At 38.2% G+C, this 23,347-nt stretch overlaps 1 protein-coding gene across 1 annotated transcript in view; it reads right to left on the reverse strand.

The window, feature by feature from the left end:
* Window positions 1–2,432: 2,432 nt before the first annotated feature.
* The window catches only part of LOC128657846 (pecanex-like protein 2), a 629,457-nt gene continuing 608,542 nt past the window's right edge, over window positions 2,433–23,347 (reverse strand). The window contains 6 exon segments of the mRNA XM_053712268.1: window positions 2,433–2,518; window positions 2,985–2,994; window positions 3,939–4,381; window positions 10,481–10,486; window positions 11,904–12,088; window positions 21,856–22,130. Coding sequence (XP_053568243.1) covers window positions 2,433–2,518; window positions 2,985–2,994; window positions 3,939–4,381; window positions 10,481–10,486; window positions 11,904–12,088; window positions 21,856–22,130 — 1,005 coding nt within the window.

Raw genomic sequence — 23,347 nt, forward strand, 5'->3', positions numbered from 1 at the left:
CTTAGCCAGAGTGGAAATGGCCCCTTCAACTTTGGGTACCAAGGATCTTTAATGGAGTCCTCGACAGGAAACATTTTCTTAAAAATGGGAGATAGGGAAAAAGACACCCCTGGTTTCTCCCATTCCTGTGAGATAATCTCCCTAGCATGGTCCGGCACAGGAAAAACCTCCAAAGTGGAAGGCACATCAAAGAAACTATTAAGTTTACTAGATTTCTTAGGAGTAACAACGACAGGGGTATCGTAGTCATCTAAAGTAGCTAAAACCTCCTTTAACAATTCACAAAGGTGTTCAAATTTAAATCCGAAGTATACCACCTCAGTCTCAGAAGAAGGAATTCTACTGTCTGAATCTAAGATTTCACCCTCAGAAAGTCCTGATGTATCTTCCTCATCAGACTTATGAGAAAGGGCAACTTGGGAAGCAGAACTGAGGACAGGCACCTTACTTTCTGAATTTCTAGATTTCCTCTTGCGTTTTCCCTGTAATCTGGGAATGGCAGCTAATGGCGCAGATACCGCTGAAGATACCTGGGCAGCAATTTCTGCTTTTAAATAAACTCCACTAGGAGTTATAGAGGAACCGCAGGGCACTGCATGTAAAGCCATTGAGGCTTGGGACATAGCAGGAGAAAGCTGAAGTATTATTTTAACAGCATCATCCCGAGAGACATTAGGCTGAAAAATGTTAGCTTTATTTTGTAAGGTTTTCTTGACACATGAAGAACAAAATTGCATTCATCCAGGCGGCGAGGTCTTCATCCATCCAGACGCCATCTTCTATCTTCATCCAGGCAGCGTCTTCTATCTTCATCCCGGCGGCGTTTTCTATCTTCATCCTGGCGGCGCGGAGCAGGTCCATCCTTGAAAACATCCAGCATGAAGCGTCCTCTTCATACGGTCACCGCCGTACACTGGATCTTCAATGCAAGGGAGCCTTTTCAAAATGGCGTCCCTTGCATTCCTATTGGCTGATTTAATTTTTGAAATCCAAATCAGCCAATAGGATGAGAGCTACTAAAATCCTATTGGCTGTTCAAATCAGCCAATAGGATGAGAGCTAATGAAATTCTATTGGCTATTCAAATCAGCCAATAGAATTTCAGTAGCTCTCATCCTATTGGCTGATTTGAACTTTGTTAAAGAAAAAAAAGTCTGTTACTGTTTTCCAACATCTAAAAAAAATAAACACAGTAAGATTGGAATTGACCCAAAATTGACAAAATTTTGAAATGATTAATGCTGTAAATTTTAAAATTTGTTAATAAACGGGGGCGGAGCCAGCTACTGAGGGGACTAGACGTGTTCTTATACAGCTCCTGTTTTTTAAGCTACCTTATTGTGTATAACCCTTGTAACTTTTTTTTCTACTTCTTGATGAGGACTTCAGATACTTGCCTCAGGCTATAGAGCACTCAGAAACTCATTGATTTTACGGACACCCGGACTCATAGCGCTGCTAAAAGAAGTAAAGCCTTGCGGTGAGAACCGCCATCTTAACTACTGTACTCTTTACACACCCACAAGAGTGCCTAACCTACTGAGGTTCATAGGCTAGCTTACAAACAATGGAGGAATCTTACTCAGAGATAAGAGCGTGCCTAACAGATTTGGGAACTTGCATGACCAGCCACTACTATAGTCTGAGGGACACTATCAGATGCAGCCCTGAACATAACATGGCATCTGCAGTAGAAATGGCGGAGCGAGTGGAACGTCGGTCCCATATACAGCAGGAAATAGCTCTAATCCCAGCGCAACAGAGCGATTTAGTCGCACAGGCACATGAGGCACATGAGACCCAGGTGGCTTTTATCGCACTCATACCGGAGGAAGCTAGCTGCTTAAAAGATCAGCTGCCTGATATGGGCTCATCTGAATGTGATCACGACACTCTCAAACTTACTGTGGTCCTGGAAGAACAGGGATCGGACTCCGACAACCCGGTGAACTCTCCCGCTCTCAGCTCGGACATGGGTCCTCTCTGGTGCCCCGGGTTTGCTACTGGGGTCCCACCTGAAGCAAAATCTCAAGAGAAAAGCCTGCAAGAATGAGGTTTAGCTCACATTGTGATCCTCCTTTGGGGTTCATCATCTCTGGCTTACCCGAAGCAAATCTTAAGCTGCAAGACCATAACCCTGACGAACCAGTCAATTAGGAAACGGGAACCAGCAAGCACGTACAGCTCTTTTATATCATGTGGCATAGGCTGATTAGGAGATGTAGCACTTCTTCTGTTCGTTCACACTGAAAGAGTGGACTAACCTTATAGACATTTTGAACTTTTAGTTACCTTGCACTGTCCCTTAGCTTTTGCACGCAATGGAGGTGCTGTTCCTTTTTTTTTTTCAGATTGCATACTAATCCATATTATCCTGTGTACGCTAATAAGCTGTCGCTTTCTCTGTTCAGGTTGAGCGCCTGTATTATTACTCATTTACTTAGCTGACTTAGAGCTCCTGTACCTTCACTTCTCAGCAGTTCTTGACCAGTTTTGTCCCATTTCTTGGGTCGCAATGCTAACATGTGCAAACGTTATATTATATGTTTCTTAATAGATATAGACTGTATTGTCATACCTGAGCTTGCCTTTAGCCTATATTAACCACATAGGTACAGATAAAAACCCCATCTTAATATATTACATATTCTAACCTGTTTGCAATTAATATTTGTGTTCTTTCAATTTTTTTTTCTTTTGTAAAGATAATTGTAATGTGTACACAAATATGTCAGTGGCCACTACCCTTAAATTTTCCACCTACTGCTATGGTATCTAAGTCTTTTTATGGGTACCGTAACTATTTTAGTACCAGATTTCAGAATGCCCAAGCCTCCTAATACCCCTTATATGAGGCAAGGCTATAATAGCACTATCACACGGGTTTAGACCAGGTCTTGGTTTTATCAAATAAGCTTGATATCTATGTTTGGCATATAATAACACTCAACTGCTCACATTTGAAGACCAGGTTATATTCTCACCTTTACAGTCCTATAAGAGGAAGATACAAACCCTCCTAGAACATACTTGAATGATTCTGTGACAGGTTTTCTCTAGCAGGTCAGTATTGGACTAGGAGTTACTCTGCTGTAAATGTTAATATATAAAAGGTTAAGAAATGAGATGCAACTGCTATAGTTTTACCTATTGTTTATGTGTTTTGTTCTTGCTTACACCTAGAGACTACGGCTACTTGCTTACAACAGAGCTTTATAGTGCATCTACTGCTCAGTGAGAGTGCAAGCAATGTCTAGTGCTTCTTAATTAAGTTATGCTTATTATTTATTTTTCATATGAGTCAGATATTCTATCAATACATAGTTTACACACCCTCTTTCATGGTCACATGTTTGTCAAGCTGCCAAACACCATATGATTCGCAGCACCATATTATACCGCAGATAAAAATTTTTTTTAGAGACCCCGTCATGTTCCTTAAATTACCTATATATATATATATATATATATATATATATATATATATATATATATATATATATATATATATATATATATATATATATATATATATATATATATATATATATGGCTCTGCCCTCCCACCCTTACCCCCATATACATAGCGGTGCTTACCCGCTGAATTCCCCCCCCCCCCTTGCTATATACGCAATCTTTCTCTTTATTAAGCTCCTAAAGAGCTGCCCACCTGACCATCAGTTACTTTTTATAATTAAGGTCCATTGAGCCTAAAACTATTTCATCACCTGGTCAGTCATTTATGCGATCTTATTGAAAAATTGCGGTTTCATTAGCCTACCACTAATGTTATATATAGCTGCCGAAATGTTTTGCTCAATTTTGTTTGTATCTTTTCCTTTTATCAAACAGGTGTATTATGTATTATGTTTGTTATGCAAAACCTCAATAAAAAATATTATTAAAATTTTTGTTGTTGTTAATAAACAAACCTTTACCTGTGATGTCTGATTTCCCACTCTAGAGTGGTGGCCTATTGCAATGTTTACACTACTCGATGACAATGTGTCTGCTGTGTTTTCTCCATCAGCGGCTGACAATCCTGATATAACCAATGCACTGGAAAAGCTTTTCTTGCCAAATAGAAGGCTTAACGTTGAACTTGTGGATGATGCTTGACTCGACTGCTGAATCCTTCCAGTTTGATCAAGCCGGTTCCTATGTGCTGCAACAGAGACTACAGGAGTATGAGGAAAAGGTGGGGCTGGGCAGTTGTTCAAGGAGTGCTGACTGCTGGACAGTCTGTTGTGCATTTTGTGGTCAGATGTAGATGGACCAGAATATGGATGGAGGCTTTCTAGGTTTGGACCAGAGAGGCTTGACGCAGGTCTTTGATGTAATGATGAATGTGTCTGTGCAGACTGACTCCGCTGTTTTCTACCTAAAGAATTCCAGAAACATAAAAATGTAAATATAACAACAAAAAATTAAAAAAATTAAAGAATCCTAGTTAAAAGATTTGCTTACACCATCTTTAAATCATATTTAAATCATATATTTTCTATGGTACATTAAAACACATCATGTTGGTGATGGATGGAAATATTGAAGACCTGAAAAATAGGTACAAAGGAATATATAAAAATCTTCTGATTGTAGATTTAGACTAAGAATGGCTGTCTTCTCTATTTACAGTCATATTTGGTGTGTAAGTTTATTTAATCATCAATATATGTACATCATAAATGTATAGGATTGAATGCATGAGCTTATCTTAAGCAATACTGCATAAGGTAAACCATGATAAAAGGTTATATGTTACTGTTTTAAGATATAACAGACTTTTATAGATTATAACAATTAAAGCTTTAGGGGCATATTTATCAATGTGCAAGCGTACATGATACGAAGTAGCATGATATGAAATACACTGTTGGCATTTATCATTGCCCCAGCTGTTCTTGTGAACTGCTAGTGCAATGCTGCCCCCTGCAGATTCACGGCCAATCGGACGCTAGCAGGGGGTGTCAATCAACCCGATCGTACTTAAACGGCTTGATTTCTGTCCTCGGCCTCAGAGCAGATGGACAAGTTATGGAGCAGCATCTTTAGTCCGCTGCTTCATAACTTCCATACAGAGCTTGGTAAATATGCCCCTTAGGCTAAAATGCTTCATAGTCAATACAGGGAGTGCAGAATTATTAGGCAAGTTGTATTTTTGAGGATTAATTTAATTATTGAACAACAACCATGTTCTCAATGAACCCAAAAAACTCATTAATATCAAAGCTGAATAGTTTTGGAAGTAGTTTTTAGTTTGTTTTTAGTTATAGCTATTTTAGGGGGATATCTGTGTGTGCAGGTGACTATTACTGTGCATAATTATTAGGCAACTTAACAAAAAACAAATATATACCCATTTCAATTATTTATTTTTACAAGTGAAACCAATATAACATCTCAACATTCACAAATATACATTTCTGACATTCAAAAACAAAACAAAAACAAATCAGTGACCAATATAGCCACCTTTCTTTGCAAGGACACTCAAAAGCCTGCCATCCATGGATTCTGTCAGTGTTTTGATCTGTTCACCATCAACATTGCGTGCAGCAGCAACCACAGCCTCCCAGACACTGTTCAAAGAGGTGTACTGTTTTCCCTCCTTGTAAATCTCACATTTGATGATGGACCACAGGTTCTCAATGGGGTTCAGATCAGGTGAACAAGGAGGCCATGTCATTAGATTTTCTTCTTTTATACCCTTTCTTGCCAGCCACGCTGTGGAGTACTTGGACGCGTGTGATGGAGCATTGTCCTGCATGAAAATCATGTTTTTCTTGAAGGATGCAGACTTCTTCCTGTACCACTGCTTGAAGAAGGTGTCTTCCAGAAACTGGCAGTAGGACTGGGAGTTGAGCTTGACTCCATCCTCAACCCGAAAAGGCCCCACAAGCTCATCTTTGATGAAACCAGCCCAAACCAGTACTCCACCTCCACCTTGCTGGTGTCTGAGTCGGACTGGCGCTCTCTGCCCTTTACCAATCCAGCCACGGGCCCATCCATCTGACCCATAGAGACTCACTCTCATTTCATCAGTCCATAAAACCTTAGAAAAATCAGTATTGAGATATTTCTTGGCCCAGTCTTGACGTTTCAGCTTGTGTGTCTTGTTCAGTGGTGGTCGTCTTTCAGCCTTTCTTACCTTGGCCATGTCTCTGAGTATTGCACACCTTGTGCTTTTGGGCACTCCAGTGATGTTGCAGCTCTGAAATATGGCCAAACTGGTGGCAAGTGGCATCTTGGCAGCTGCACGCTTGACTTTTCTCAGTTCATGGGCAGTTATTTTGCGCCTTGGTTTTTCCACACGCTTCTTGTGACCCTGTTGACTATTTTGAATGAAACGCTTGATTGTTCGATGATCACGCTTCAGAAGCTTTGCAATTTTAAGAGTGCTGCATCCCTCTGCAAGATATCTCACAATTTTTGACTTTTCTGAGCCTGTCAAGTCCTTCTTTTGACCCATTTTGCCAAAGGAAAGGAAGTTGCCTAATAATTATGCACACCTGATATAGGGTGTTGATGTCATTAGACCACACCCCTTCTCATTACAGAGATGCACATCACCTAATATGCTTAATTGGTAGTAGGCTTTCGAGCCTATACAGCTTGGAGTAAGACAACATGCATAAAGAGGATGATGTGGTCAAAATACTCATTTGCCTAATAATTCTGCACTCCCTGTAAAGTCAATAGACATTTTTTATATTAGTGAATAGTGATGCAAGGCGATTAGTGATGTTGTCCAAGAATTCTTCAATTCTCATTGTAACTGTGCACCTATCTCTGAAAACTGTTACAAATGCAATAATATGTTTTCAATAAAGGATTTTACTGAGGATAAAGTTAAAGTCATTATCAAAAATTAAAGTAAAAAAGTCTGAGGGTCCAGCTAATATTCAATTTGTGCTAGCAATCCTATTATAATTTATCTGGTAGTCACTATTGACAGGAGTGGCTCTGGATAATTGGAGAATATCTGATGTAGTACCTCTCCATAAAAAGGGTAGTAGGGAAGACTCTGGTAACATCCAGCCTTTCAGTTTAATTTCAGAAGTAGGGAAATGAATGGACACTTTTTTTAAAGAAAGCAAGAGACTGAAGAAATATTTATAATAGGAGTAAATTAGAAAGTTACTTAAAATTGCATGCTCTATCTGAATCACAAAAGAAAAAAAATTGGGTTCAGTGTCCCTTTAATGAAAATAATTATGACTTACATAAAGACAGACAATTTAGTGAACAAAAACAGCAACAGGTAGGACTAATCTGGTTGACTTATTTGACTATGTAACTAAAATGTTACAGACCAGGGTGGAGCAATAAAGCGTTTCACATTGTGGCACACAACAAACTAATTCTTAAACTATATTTCCTTGGTCTAAAACTCAAAAATTATAAATGCTGTGATATATGACAGAGTGCATTCAGTATAGGGCTGTTACTAGTGGTATTCCTGAGGGGACAGTTTTGAGGACTGTTTTGTTCAACATATTAATCAGTGATATCAGGGTTACATGGGAAGGTATGTCTTTTCCAGGCTATACAAAATGTTCTAATAGCATAGATGTTCAGGGTGGGGGGCGTATCAAATGAGAGGATTGGACAAATTACTAGATCTAAAGTTCATCACTACAAAATCACTTGTGAGACCACACCTTGAGTATTATGTACAGTTCTGGAGTCCATGTCTCCAGAAGGATATAAAATGGAATCTGTTCAAAGCAGGACTAGGGAAATGGTACATGGCCTAAAAAATTAAACTTACAAATTAAGACTCAATTACCTAAATATGTACAGAGTTGACATGATAGAAATGAGGAGTCTCTTTGTCCCTGTGGAAACTTTTCATGATGCCATGCACAAATAATCTGTTAAAATATTAGTAGATATTAAAGCTGTTCATTTTTATCGATTTAAAAAAAAAAACATACACTTGTTTTGAGGCTAGTTGAAAAAAATGTATCTTATACTCTAAACTTTACTGCTCAGCACACAACATAACATTATATGCTCACAGTATTCATTTGTGCTTTGAGAAATTAACTTGAATTGTGACTAACACACAAATATGTTTATCAAAACACTGTGCAGGGAAAAGGACTATATCAGTGCTTGTTTAATATACTGTTCGCAGTCTTTTAAAACCCATTTTGTGGTGTTTCCTGTTAATGTCAAGTGCTGTGTGAGCACAGAGAGGGAAAGGGGGGTTGCAGCTATGGGCGCTTCTGACACCTCACAGAACTGAAGCAAGCAAGAGTGAGAGACAGAGAGTTGGGTTAAGAACTGAAGTGAGAAGCAGTTGATTAGTTCGAAACTGAGAGCAGACTAGATTGACAGTCTAAATCCTGATGGGTTGTGTGGATGGCTGTAATCACAGATTGATTACACCTCTATGCAAATGAAACTTGAACAGCGACTTTACTGATCAAAGATTTGTTAGCAAAACTTTCTCCAAGAAAAACAAGGAATTCTACAAACAGCTTGAGAAGAGACTTTGCTGAAACATATTCTACAAAGTGTTTTATTTCCTGATGAGAGGAAGTTCCTCCTGTGTCTACTCCAAAACTTTTATAGTTTAAAAATATAACGCTATTACCACCCATTCCCCAGCTTTGCACATTCAACATTGTTATATTTGTATATATTATATCCTTTTAAAATCTAAATTTATACCAGTTTCTATGCCCCTGCAGGCTGCCTTTATCAAAGTTCATTTTATTAGCTTTTCACAGCAAGACAGTTCTAGTTAATGTGTGTCATATAGATAACACTGTGCTCATTCCCCTGGAGTTACAAATTAGTCTTTTTGGCTAAAATGCAAGTTTGTTGATAGCACTGAGATAAGGGGGGGCAGTCAGCAGAGGCTTAGATACAAGGTAATCAAAGAGGTAAAAAGTATATTAATATAACTGTGTTGGCTGTACAACACTAGGGAATGGGTAATAAAAGGATCCATCTCTTTTAAACAATAACATTTCAGGAGAAGACTGTCCCTAAGAGTTGCCTAGTATACTCATTGTATACTGTTTTTGTATATGTTTTCAACAAAAAGTGATCTGATTTCACAACATTCTGGTGCTCTCCCTTTATCACCACTAACAGGTTCAATGACTCTCTCCCTGCTGCAAAACAGGCCTGATAATCAAAAACAAAGAGTCAAGGAAATACATCACACAACACCTTTGGGATTTTTTTTAGCATTATATTATACATATGTTTCTCTCCTTCCAATCAAGAACCCAGCATACTGAGATACAAAGTTCTCAAGCTAAAATTTAGTGGAGAGTTTTAGATCATTGGTCCCTGTATTTGGTATGGGGGCTAAGATGTTTTTTTTTAAAGCCTTCCCACCCATAATTTAATTAACAAGGAATTTCCTGCAACTGCAGGGTTTTCCTTGTATTTGTGCAATCATCATGAATATTTGAGGTGAAGGAGTTCCCACTGCAGACGGTGGTGGGGAAGGAGATTGCAGTCTCCTTTCGAGGCTGCAGTGCAGGGGATTCTCCTGTATTCTCGTCAGAAGGGCTAGAAAGCTTCACCTATAATGATATCTAAAGTCAGATGAGGACATACAATAGAATAAAATAAAACTCACCTGGGGGGGCGGAGCCTACTCTCAAAGCGGCAGGACGTGTTTCAGTGAATCTCCTGGAGAATACATGATTTTACCCAAGTTATTTATCATAATTCTGCAGCATTCTATGCTTTTGGGTTCCTATTTTAACTAAGTTTGGATACTCTTTGGAGCTGAAGTTACGACAGGGTCTTTGCCTATGCTCTTTGGGACAGCTACGCAGAAGACATTCTACAAGGGCCTAGTAGCCATATTGCCACTGGATGTGATCAAGCTGCAGATTGATTACTACCAAAGACACCAGAAAAGGATTCTCAGCGTAGGTCTGGGGCTGCCGCATGAAATTAACCCCCCCCCCCCGAACTCCGGGGTTACGATATCCTGCAATAGGATAAACAAAAATGTATCATCTATAATTTGCTCTGAATCTGCCCTTTACCGAGGAGCCACATAAAGCCAATATATTGCTTGCTGGTATATGCGAAGAGTAATGGAGCACAAGAGAGATGCTTTAGAACCACTAACCAATAGTTACAGTATGGGAGTACACAATAACAACTGCGATCAAGCTGTCTTACCAACAGCTTGAAAGGGACCTAAGGTCATTGCTTTTCCCAGCAACAGCTTGAAAGGGACCTAAGGTCATTGCTTTTCCCAGCGACAGCTCTCAGGGACACTTCACTAGGGGGGAATATAGAGCAGCTTACCCCTCTGGACACTGTGAGCCCCGACGCAGAAGCAAGTTTGGAGCTAGATCTTACCAGGAGCCGGAGATCTCATGCTTAGAGCTTAACTGCGCCACAAGGCCCTGAGGATCCCGAGGTACAGACCAATGCTCTAGCTAACATAATGGAGTGGTCGGTTTTCAGGCAAAGTCACTGAGTACAGCTCCCCCACTTCCCACTGCTCACAAGACGACCTCACAGCTCAGTGGGGAAAGTACCTGGGGTAATGAATCCGGATTGCAGCAGAGCGGCCAGAAAACAAAATGGCGATTGATTAGGTACAGAGATGTGGGGCTGAGTTGGGCTGCTAACTTTTCTATGGCTGATGGCAAACACCTAAAACGTATAGTTAAACTCCCAGGGGTACCTGTCTTGTGGAACGTTCCCCTCGTCACAGCACTTTGTTCCTCATCTCTCACGGAGACTTTTCTTCAATGCTGATTACGTTCTGGTATTGGCTAAACATGTGGAACACTCTGCCCTGTTGTGCAACCCTTTTTTTTTTTTGCTTAATTCGGGACCACATAAAGAGCTTTAAAACTGTAGTTATATATAATGCAGGAATACTTTATATTACAGGTCTATTAATTTATTTGCCGAAGGCAATGGTTATGTACCTTATCTATACTCGCGAGTGCTTATTACTGTGTTTATTCACGTGGCAATAGGGAAAATGTTAATACACTAACTAATGTTGCTTAGTTTAAATGTACATAGTCTGATCCTATAAGGTTTGTTCCTGTGTGTGTTTTCCTATGCTTGCCACTTGCATGCTACAAAATGTTTAACACTATTGTCCTATATAGATTGTGGGGTTCCAAAGTGCTTTTAATGCTCTTTTAGGGAGAAGGGGAGCTCATATATGGTTTGAGAGGGTTGGCTCCGCAGTAGACAAATATATTAACGAAAGTAATGCTGGCTACTCACCTCTAATAATAATTTCACTGACCATTCCCTATATTCTGCCCAGTTCGGCCCCCACCTGACATCTGGTTAACGTTTGTTTCTTTTCTCAAACTTATTTGTAAAAAAAGCTTTTCTATGGCCAATTCCACTTTTCCATTCTATGTAGTATTAGACTTAATCAAGGGACAGGGTACACTTAGCAGGATGCCATAACTTAGGGCAATGACTGGTCATAGCCTGTATCTTCCCCAATATCCTGTGTAATAAATGAGCACTACCATCATGTGGCTTCTTCACTTGATATTTGGCGTAGCAGAATATAGAGCATTTGTTTCGGTTTGTTTCTCGTTGTTTTTATTTAATTACTTAGGTTCAAAAGTGGCCGTATCTACCACTAGAGTCCCCTTATTGAGCCACTTCTGTTATCATAGGTCCAAGAGTGACCTTTGCAGTTTTGGGGGCACTCACACATAGAACTACAAAAGGAGGTTCATTACTGGAGTTCAGTAGCTGGGTGTGAGCTGTAGTAAGGTTGTTATCTACTTGTCTTTGAAACCTACTGTTCTATATTTGTTTGACATAATTGTACCATATCAAGTATTTGATGTCTCTGCTATTAAATGTGTACATAAAGCTGTATTTTTGAATAACCCCAATAAAAACTATTTAAAAAAAAAAAATAAACTCACTTATTTGATGACTATTGCTCTCAAAAGACTTTTGCTGTGCCTTTTCATTACATCTGATGTGTGAGTTTCTGCTGCATTGACTTGTGTTGCTTGCAGAGTGACTGCTACTTGAAAAGGCTCCTCCACAATCCACATCTTCAATGTTTCCTGCAGTATTATGGCTGGTGTCACATTCCTTTCTCATCCTGAACAAAAGAAAAGAGACTGTAGTCTTCTCCCAAATACTGTCTGACACTGTTAATGCACATTCCACCAAGAGATATATGTTTTATACTTTTAAATACAATGGGCTAGATTACAAGTATATACACATATTAACACATAAATATACAATATACATGTCTATATTCATATACATATATTTAAAAATGTTGCCCATTGCTGCGCGAGGTTCTGATGCCGTCTGAGCCTATGGAAGCGCGCTCTTGTGAGCACAATGCTTCCTAGCAAAGCGATTAACTTGTAATACCAGCGCACATGCATGCAATTAGCGCTTCACTTGTAATTTGGCCTAATATATCATATCAATGTACAGTTTATTTTACGGTCATTTGCCCCCCCCCCCCCCCCCCCCACAAAAAATAAATTAAAAAATCTGCCTCTTTTTCTACTTATTGATTTTGATTTTAACATAAAAATATATCAATACCTTTTCACTCCATGTAATGGTCTAACCACTTTTTCTATATTTTATAAATAAAAACAAATGATGTATATAGTGCTACACTGGGCACTTACGATTATTATTATTATTTCCCTACTCATGTAAGAGAACAGCATCAAAACATTTATGGTAGAAAAAATAATCACTGAAAGACATCTTCAACACCGTAATGTAAATAGAAATAATATTTACCAAATAATGGGGTCAAATACAATCTTTCTGATTCAATTTACCAGTGTTTTTTTTGCTCCTGATTTGTGTTTTTCATGTTCTGAGTGATCCCAATCCTAGCGATAGCAAATACCATTTCTATTTTGAAACAATTTCAGAACGGATCTAAGCATATAAGGGAGAAATCGCCAATACCATGGACAGCAATGGCTTTGGTAATCACATCCTGATGTTGACACATTGGGGCAGAATTATAAAGCTCCGAATGCCCCTGTTTCCGCTGCTCCATAACTTGTCTGCCTGCTCTGAGGCCGCGGATATTGGGCTGATTGACACCCCCTGCTAGTGGCGTTTGGCAGCGAATCTGCAGGGGCGGTATTGCACAAGCAGTTCACAAGAACTGTTTGTGTAATGATAAATGTCGACCGCGTATGCTGTCAGCATTTATTGATGTGCGGCGGACATGATACACTATATCGTATCATGTTCGCTCGCACATTAATAAATTGGCCCCATTAGGTTCAACACACAAAGGGTGTTGATAAAGTGCAAAACAGGCCTTTTCACATGTTTCACAGTATTCCAGACAATTCTGAATAATTCTATTATGTAGCGCATGTGCAATACACTCTGAAAAGGTCACAAATGCCATTTGAAAAGTATATGTCAATATATGGTCTAGATTCATTAAACCTACTTTAAGCACTATTGTACAGTAGCTTGGTAGTGGATAGACTTTTACACACAAACACACACACATATATATATCTTGTACAACAAATGAAATCTGCAGGAAAAGCGAGAAAACGGAAATCACTATTACAACAGTAATTTCATCTTGTTAAGCTTTCAGCATGAAGTATTTTGTACCTCATGGGGTCAATTTATCAAGCTCCGTATGGAGCTTGATTCCCCTTGTTTCCGGCAAACATTCAGGCTCGCCAGAAACAGAAGTCTGCTGCTCCATAACCTGTCTGCCTGCTCTGAGGCGGCGGACAGAAATCAACCTGATTGAATACGATTGGGTTGATTGACAGCCCCTGCTAGTGGCCGATTGGCTGGGAATCTGCGGGGGCGGCATTGCACCAGCAGTTCATAAGAACTGCTGGTGCAATGATAAATGCCGACAGCGTATGCATTTATCTCTGGGATTAAGATACTATCTTTTAAACTATTTATTAAATCTATTAACCCCTAATCCACAATGCCCCCACAACGCAAACTATCTATTTAAACTGTTAACCCCTAATTCGCCATAAACCCACATCGCAATTAACCTAATAAATCTATTAACCCCTAAACCGTCAAACCAGGGGTCAAATCCTACACACTGTATTTACTGTATATGTGTATAATATATAGACTTAATGAAAGCAAGTTAAATTCAATGAAGCGTTGAATGGCTGCCTTTGGGCCTAAGAATCCTCCTCTGTCACAGAGTCTCACCCACTTAAAGGGACACTGAACCCACATTTTTTCTATCGTGATTCAGATAGAGCATGCAATTTTAAGCAACTTTCTAATTTACTCCTATTATCAAATTCTTTTCATTCTCTTGGTATCTTTATTTGAAATGTTAGAATGTAAGTTTAGATGTTGTTCTTGCGGATTCACCTACCAATAAACAAGTGCTTTCCATGGTTCTGAACCCAAAAAATAGCTTAGATGCCTTTTTTTCAAATAAAGAAAGCAAGAGAACAAAGAAAAATTGATAATAGGAGTAAATTAGAAAGTTGTTTAAAATTGCATGCTCTATCTGAATCACGAAAGAAAAAAATATGGGTTCAGTGTCCCTTTAAGGTGCAATAGTTCTATTTCTACTGAGGGGAGCTAAATAACCCAAGAGCAAGCCACACAGAAATGTAAGCACCATGTGTAATTAAAGATAATAAAGATAATATCGATAACAAGGGTGATAACACAGCAGGACCGCTGACAGTCTTACATTTAGTGTATTGTAGGAAGTGTTACTGCACTATTTTTGCAGGAGGAACTAAGTTCCCTCTGGACAGAGAACAGAAACACTTCAGTAAACACTGCTGGTGCTAGTGGGAGGAGCTGGACCACATTCTGGTTAGAGGGATAGTGAGATCCTCTAGTAATGACTATTCTCGAAGCCAAAAGTAATGGAGTGGACAACTCACATTTACCTAAACCTAAAAAAGCCAAATCGACCTTTAATCCCACCCATTCAAGGGGTACACATATCAACTTATTTCAAAAACAAGTGGAAAAGGAGATCATTGAATTGGGCAAACAAAAAACATCTAGCAATTACAATGGTAATTTGAGTCATAGACAAAAAGTGGCCATTAAACAATTAGAAAACCAAAAGGATCTAGTGATACGTACATCAGATAAGGGTGGGAATGTGGTCGTGATGGGCAAGCAACAATACATTGATGAGGCATATAGGCAATTGAATGATGGCAAAACTTACAGAAAACTGACATCTAATCCTGAAAAAGAATTTTCCAGAAAACTTGACAGACTGCTTGATGATGCCCTAGCTTTAGGCTTTATAACAAAAGAGGATTATTCATCTTTAATACCATCACACCCTGTTACGCCGGTCTTTCACCACCTACCTAAACTACATAAGGACTCAGTCAACCCACCAGGTCGCCCAATAATATCTGGGATCATCTCATTATTTGAACCTTTATCTGAGTGGGTTGACTCAGTCTTACAGCCCTTGGTTCAAGGTCTGAGTAGTTATTTGAGGGATTCTTCCCATCTTCTTACAATCTTAGATAATATTGAATGGAAAAAAGACTATAGGTGGGTGGTGATAGATGCGGTGTCACTATATTCATGTATACCTCATGCTTTGGGCATACAGGCAGTCTGCTTTTTCCTGGATAATTACACTAGCTATTCCAGAGAGTTCAAATTGTTCTTCTGTGAGACTGTCAATTTCCTCCTATCCCACAATTATTTCATGTTCAATGGCGAATACTTTTTGCAAGTGTGTGGTACCGCAATGGGGGCGAAATTTGCGCCCTCATTCGCCAATTTATTTGTGGGATGGTGGGAGATTGGCAGTCTCTACAGTAGTGAGAATCCGTTTTCAGATAGTATCTGCATATATATGAGATTCATTGATGATCTCATCTTAGTGGTCAAAGACAATTTTGTCTTTGAGGACTTTTTGGGTTTTGTTAACAACAATGATTTGAATCTAAGATTTACGGGTGAGATTCAGGACAAAGAAGTGCATTTTTTGGATTTAACTTTGTCTGGGTCAACAAAATCCAAAAAGATAATCACAGACACCTATAGGAAACCGACATCCGGAAATACGATTCTACACGCCACGTCGTGCCATCCTAAACATTTAATAAAATCTATCCCAAGAAGTCAATTTCTTAGGCTCCGTAGAAATGCAAATTCAGATGACCTTTTTGATAAACAAGCTAGCAAATTAATGGATAGGTTGATTGCTAGGGGCTATGACTCTGATCTATTGCAACAGTCATTGGATGATGTTAAGAAGAATTATAACCCTTTGCGCAACAAATTTGAGAATCGCGCAAAAAGAGACACTTTTGACAAAGATGCTGTAATATTTTCTACAGAATTCTCCTTACAATTCAATGACTTATGCAATATTATCAAGAATAATGTTCCAATACTCAAAGGTGATGATATTTTGATAAATATAGTTGATAAAATTAAATGTGTTTCAAAAAAAGCACCAACACTTGCCAAGAGACTTGCCCCTAGCATGATCAATAATAATACCGGAGTTAAAGGGACACAGTGGCTAAATAAGAAAGGGACTTTTAAATGTTTATCTAGGAACTGCCATTCCTGCCAACACATTTCTATGGGAGTAGACTTCATCAGCCATTCAACCAAAGATAGATTCAAAATTGAACATTATGCCAATTGTGGTACTACTTTTGTAGTCTACCTCATAGAATGTGTTCTATGTTCTGATCAGTACGTAGGTCAAACTTCACGTGCCCTTAGGTCTAGGATAGGAGAACACAGAAGGGACATTAAATATTATAATAAGGATTCCAGTGTAGCGAGACATTTTAATTGTTTGCATTTCACAGACCAACCTAAGTTCACGGTAAAGGTAATTGATGTAGCAAAAAGGCCTATCAGAGGTGGGAATATTTATACCATATTGTCCAAGAAAGAGCTTTATTGGATATGGAAACTCAATACTAGAACACCTTATGGCCTTAATAAGGAGTGGGACATCAGCTACTTTGTTGAATAAATACATCTATGGTTGTTCCGTTTTAGATCCAAATATTGCATTACAATAGCAATGAAACATCGGTTACAATTATAATAATTTTTCTTATCTAAGTTATAATGTTTGATACCTTTATTTGATCTATGTATATGTTTTCACATTAACATTATATCGAAGTATGGGTCATAACAATAATGTCAGCCTTTTGTGTCCCTCATCTGTATTAATGCTTTTTTTGTAATAGCAACAATGTGTTGTCATTCTTTATTCGAGCATCACTATACATGCTTTAATTTATACATAATACCTATGATATCTTGGTATAGTTGATTATTACTTTTAAAATGGCCCCTGTGTCAAACTTTCAAATTTCCAAATTTTTGATCACGATTTCTCCCTTAATATATTATATACAATAGTCATTATAGTCTATCCAGATTGATACGTGAGACTATAATACTAAGTGTTATGTCTAGACATTCTTAATGAAGAGTTTATAGGTAGTTTGAGGTTTTGCTTAGAATTATGTAATTCAAAATTTCCCATTTTTTGACATTATAATGAAATTGTTGATCATATAAAATATGTTTTTTCTTCAAATATATATGTTTGTATAGTATTTCATGTATATATTATGTGTCAAATAATGGGAATTTGCAATGATGTATGTTTTTCACAAAATTTATATTTATTTTTAATCGTTTGTTTTTATTGATTGTCTTATTATTTTTTGTTATTGCACATTGTTACATTTTTTTACCCCTGTATGTGATGCACTACACACACACCTGAACATTTTGATACTGAAGGTGTGACTTGGCTTTAAAAATTCTGATTGGCCAAGAGAGAGTTAAATTGTGCCTCACACAGGTGGGGAGTTATCCTATGATTAAGTGCTGAATAGCACGAAACATGTTAGGACTCCTCTCCCCCCTCCTGTGAATGTTTGCTTCTGTGCTGTGCTGTGCTATTTTGCTTTGGATTTTTCTATTTTTTAAATTGCTGAAATAAAGATTGGATTTTTTATCTACAAGTTTTTGGAGTGCTGCTTCTTCCTGATTCAGATCTCACTATCCCTCTAACCAGAATGTGGTCCAGCTCCTCCCACTAGCACCAGCAGTGTTTACTGAAGTGTTTCTGTTCTCTGTCCAGAGGGAACTTAGTTCCTCCTGCAAAAATAGTGTAGGAAGTCTGTTCCCATGCGTTCCCGCCAGACTTGACCCCTGCGCCAAACCCCACAACGCAAATAACTAATCACTAATCTAACCTAACACCCCCGAAATTAACCTCATTACATAAATTAAAATAATTCCAAATTAAAATAAAAAATCCAACATTACTAAAAAAATTAAAAAAAAAAACTAAGTTAAAATTAAGCTAAAATTAGAGAAAATAAAGTCTAACATTACATAAAATAATAAACAAAATTATAAAAAATTAAAAAATTAAACCTAATCCCTATGAAAATAAATAGCCCCCCCAAAATAAAAACACCCCTAATCTAATACTAAATTACTAATACCCCTTAAAAGGGCCTTTGGTAGGGCATTGCCCTAAGTTAAACAGCTCTTTTACCTTTAAAAAAATAAGTTCCCCCTAACAGTAAAACCCCCCACCCACCAAACCCCCGAAAATAAAAAAAACTAACACTAAAAAAATCCTAAACTACCCATTGCCCCTAAAGGGGCATTTGTATGGGCATTGCTCTTAAAAGGGCATTCAGCTCTTTTACAGCCCTTAAAGGGCATTCAACTCTTTTTCAGCGCCCAAATCCCTAATCTAAAAAATAAAAAATAAATTAAAAAAAAGCCTAACTCTAACCCCCAGATAGGTACTCACGGTTCCTGAAGTCCGGCGGTGAAGTCTTCTTCCAATCATGACCTCTTCTATCTTCATCCAGGACCGCGGAACTGAAGACTGGCAACCGTGGAACTGAAGACAGGCGACCGCAGCACCATGGAGCGTGGAGGATCCTCTTCGTACGATCGCCTCTGTACACTGAATAGTGAATTTAAGGTACCCAATTAAATATGGCGTCCCTTACATTCCTATTGGCTGATTTGATTCTTCAAATTCAAATCAGCCAATAGGATGAGAGCTACTGAAATCCCATTGGCTGATTTTAACAGCCAATAGGATTTCAGTAGCTCTCATCCTATTGGCTAATTTGAACAGCCAATAGGATTTCAGTAGCTCTCATCCTATTGGCTGATTTGAATTTGAAGAATCAAATCACCCAATAGGAAGACAAGGGACGGCATATTTAATTGCGTACCTTAAATTCACTATTCAGTGTACGGCAACGATCGTACGAAGAGGATCCTCCACGCTCCATGGTCGCCGGTCTAAAGTTTGGTGGTCGCCAGTCTTCAGTTCCGCGGTCGTTGGTCTTCAGTTTTGTGGTTCTGGATGAAGATAGAAGAGGTCGCCGCTTGGAAGAAGACTTCACCGCCGGACTTCAGGAACCGTGAGTACCCATCTTGGGGTTAGAGATGGGCTTTTTTATTTATTTTATTAGGGATTTGGGCGCTGAAAAAGAGCTTTAAAGGGACATTAAACACTAAATACATGTTAGATAGAATGATACATTCAAAGAAAAGATTAGTCCATGACTAACATGTAGATGTATTTTTTAAAGTTTCATTAGTTGTTTAAAAAGTGACAAAATAAGTGTAAAGTTTTAGGGGCCTAGTTATCAAGCCGTCAACCTCAAATACGCTGGAATTCCGCAGCGTATTTGTGGCGAGGCTGATTCGCCTTAGTTATCAAAGGCTAGAGACCGGCAAAAGTAGAATTTTGTGACGTAAACTTCGATCCGCCGGACTCAGTCCGACACAGATCGATTCTTACGTCACTCCAGATGTTCCGCACACAAGTGCGGCACAATCTGACTACTTTTGCTAGTTATCAAAAAACTATCAGGTACGCTCGGCACTTTTACGGCCCAGCGTACCTGGTTTTCAAACCGCCACCCTGGAGGCGGCGGATCCCATAGGAATCAATGGGAGTCTGACCATAGCGAAAGTACAAGTTCGCTGCTGCCAGACATCCCATTGATTTCTATGGGAGCTGTCTACACCTAACACCCTAACATGTACCCTGAGTCTAAACACCACTAATCTGTCCCCCCTACACCGCCGCAACTAAATAAAGTTATTACCCCCTAAACCGCCGCTCCCGGAGCCCACCGCAACTATAATAAATGTATTAACCCCTAAACCGCCGCTCCCGGAGCCCACCGCCACCTACATTATACCTAGAAACCCCTATCTTGCCCCCCCTATACCGCCGCCCTCTATAATAAAGTTATTAACCCCTATCCTGCCGATCCCGCACCTCGTCGCAACTAAATAAATAGTTTAACCCCTAAACCACCGCTCCCAAACCCTGCCGCAACCTATATTAAATTTATTAACCCCTAATCTGCCCCCCCTACACCGTCGTCACCTATAATACATTTAATAACCCCTATCCTGCCCCCCACTACACCGCCGTCACTGTAATAAATGTATTAACCCCTAAACCTAAGTCTAACACTAACCCTAAATATTAATTAAATAAATCTAAATAATATTTCTATTATGAACTAAATTAATCCTATTTAAAACTAAATACTTACCTTTAAAATAAACCCTAATATAGCTACAATATAAATAATAATTATATTGTAGCTATGTTAGGATTTATTTTTATTTTACAGGCAAATTTCAATTTATTTTAACTAGGTACAATAGCTATTAAATAGTTATTAACTATTTAAGAGCTTACCTAGCTAAAATAAAGAGAAATTTACCTGTAAAATAAAAACTAACCTAAGTTACAATTACACCTAACACTACACTATACTTAAATAAAAAATGTGCAACAATGAAACAAATTCACCTTTTCAGAAGAACCTTTGACTTAAGCAGCCTAGTCTACACTATATTACAAGTCTTACATCTTCAAACTCCCTTGCTGGACACTCCCCTATCCTGCACACTGATTTTCAAAATAAAAGCTTAAAGGGATACTAAACCCACATTTTTATTTCATGGTTTTGATAGAGCATGCAATTTTAAGCAACTTTCTAATTATCTCCTATTATCAAATTTTCTTTGTTCTCTTGCTATCTTTATTTGAAACATTGAAATGTAAGGTTAGGAGCCGGACTATTTTTGGTTCAGCACCTGGGTAGCGCTTAGAAATGTAAAATTGCATGCTCTATCTAAATCATGAAAGAAAAACATTGGGTTTAGTATCCCTGTGATGTGCAATTTAGTATTTCGTTATCATTTATACACACATTCTCATATTTTTCACAGCTAGAGGGCATTAGTTCATGTGTGCCATATAGATAACATTATGCGCACGCCCGTGGAGTTACCTACAAGTCAGCACTGACTGGCTAAAATGCAAGTCTGTCAAAATAACTGAAATAAGGGAACAGTCTGCAGAGGCTAAAACTATATCAATACAACCTTGTTGGTTATACAAAACTGGAAAATAAGTAATAAAGGTATTATCTATCTTTTTAAACAATACAAATTCTGGTGTAGACTGTCCCTTTAACAAACTATTCCCAAATCCCAATTAGGCAGTGGTTAATGCTTGACCTTTTCTGAATTTTAAAGAAAAGATGTATACTACCCACATGATATACTTTTTGACACAAACACAATATAAAAATGCAAAAGCAAAGTGTCTCAAAATAGAAAACAAGGATAGATCCACTGTAGCATAAACCTACAACCAAAACAACCTTATATCTACAAACCTGCTCTGAGGACAAGAACAAAAAGAGAGAAGCGTTATCATCTGGAGGCCTAACTTCATTGTTAGATAGTACTGTGAGTGAAGAAATAGCTTTTTTAGTTTACTAAAAACTATTCAATTTTGTCCAAGACAACCTTCAAGTTACTTACCTAAGCCATTTTGCTCGAAACCATGTTCGAATGTTGTGTAAACTAATTGGTCCTCCCCACATATTTCTGAGCTGCTCATGTGTCCCTACATAAGAGGTGGTCAATGGAGAAACATACATTGGATAGCCCAGAGGCTGGTCACAGGATGAGTTGATGAGGTTCCTGAGAACCTGTTTATTGTTCTGGATACTGCCTCTCTCAGGGTCACGGTTGCGAAGGAAAATAAGTTCCTGCTGCTGACCAGCCCACAATCCTCTGACACATTCCTTGTTGACCTGGAAAAGAAAACAAAAACTTGTGCAATATACAATTTATATACTTACAATGTACTTGCCCAACCCAGTCATCACCATTCACAAGTATATTGCACAAGCTTGCAACATATATCCTGTATTCTGTTAATAAATGAATAGGGCTAATATGATGTAGTAAAAAGTGTGGGGATTTTTTTTTTTTTTTTACATATTGGTACACCCAAAAATGGTCCGGCTACTACGCTTAAATTCTTGCTTTTCAAATAAAGATAGCAAGAGAATGAATAAAAATTGATAATAGAAGTAAATTAGAAAGCTACTTAAAATTGCATGCTCTATCTGAATCTGGGTTTAGTATCCTTTTAACTCTAAACACTTACACACACAGTTATCTCTCTCTCACTCACATACCCATATATATATATGGGTATGTGAGTGAGAGAGAGAGATATAACTGTGTTACATTCATACACACATACCCTCTCACACACACACACACACACACACACACACACACAGAGAGTTAAACACTTTCACACAGAGATATATAGTGCTATACTCTCACTCATGGACACACAGATTTAAACTCACGCATACAGACATTATATACTCTTCATCCCTCATATGCACACACTAAAGTGGATGTGTATATATATATATATATATATATATATATATATATATACACATAGTAACATAGTAGCTATGACATGTGCGCAGCAGAAAAATTTGTTTCGGTTCGTTTTGGACCAATTTGCATTTTTCGAATTTCGTTTCGGATAGATTCGAATTAGGATACATTCGAATGTGTTCGTTTCGTCTTCATTCGGATTCAAATAAATTTGGATGTATTTGTTTTGGATTCGATTTGTAAATTTGGAAGTTCGGTATGTGTTATGTTGATTCAGATGGTTCCAAGTTACACAAACTGAATTATTTCACTGTTCTATCTCACTAAATCTCACTAAATTTAATTTTTATACTGAATTTTGATTATAAATTAAATTTTTATGATACCACACTAGCGGGCACAAAAACTTAGATGGAAAGGGAAATAGCTGTATTGTAATGCTGTAAAGCAGGGCTGCCCAAACTGTCCAATACGTATTAGAGTTGTTGTTGTTAGTATTAGAGTTGTTGTTGTTACTATTAAAGTTGTTGTTAGTATTAGAGTTGTTGTTGTTAGTATTAGAGTTGTTTTTGTTACTATTAAAGTTGTTGTTAGTATTAGAGTTGTT

The sequence above is a fragment of the Bombina bombina genome, chromosome 4, assembly GCF_027579735.1.
Source record: "Bombina bombina isolate aBomBom1 chromosome 4, aBomBom1.pri, whole genome shotgun sequence".
Classification (NCBI taxonomy): Eukaryota; Metazoa; Chordata; class Amphibia; order Anura; family Bombinatoridae; genus Bombina; species Bombina bombina.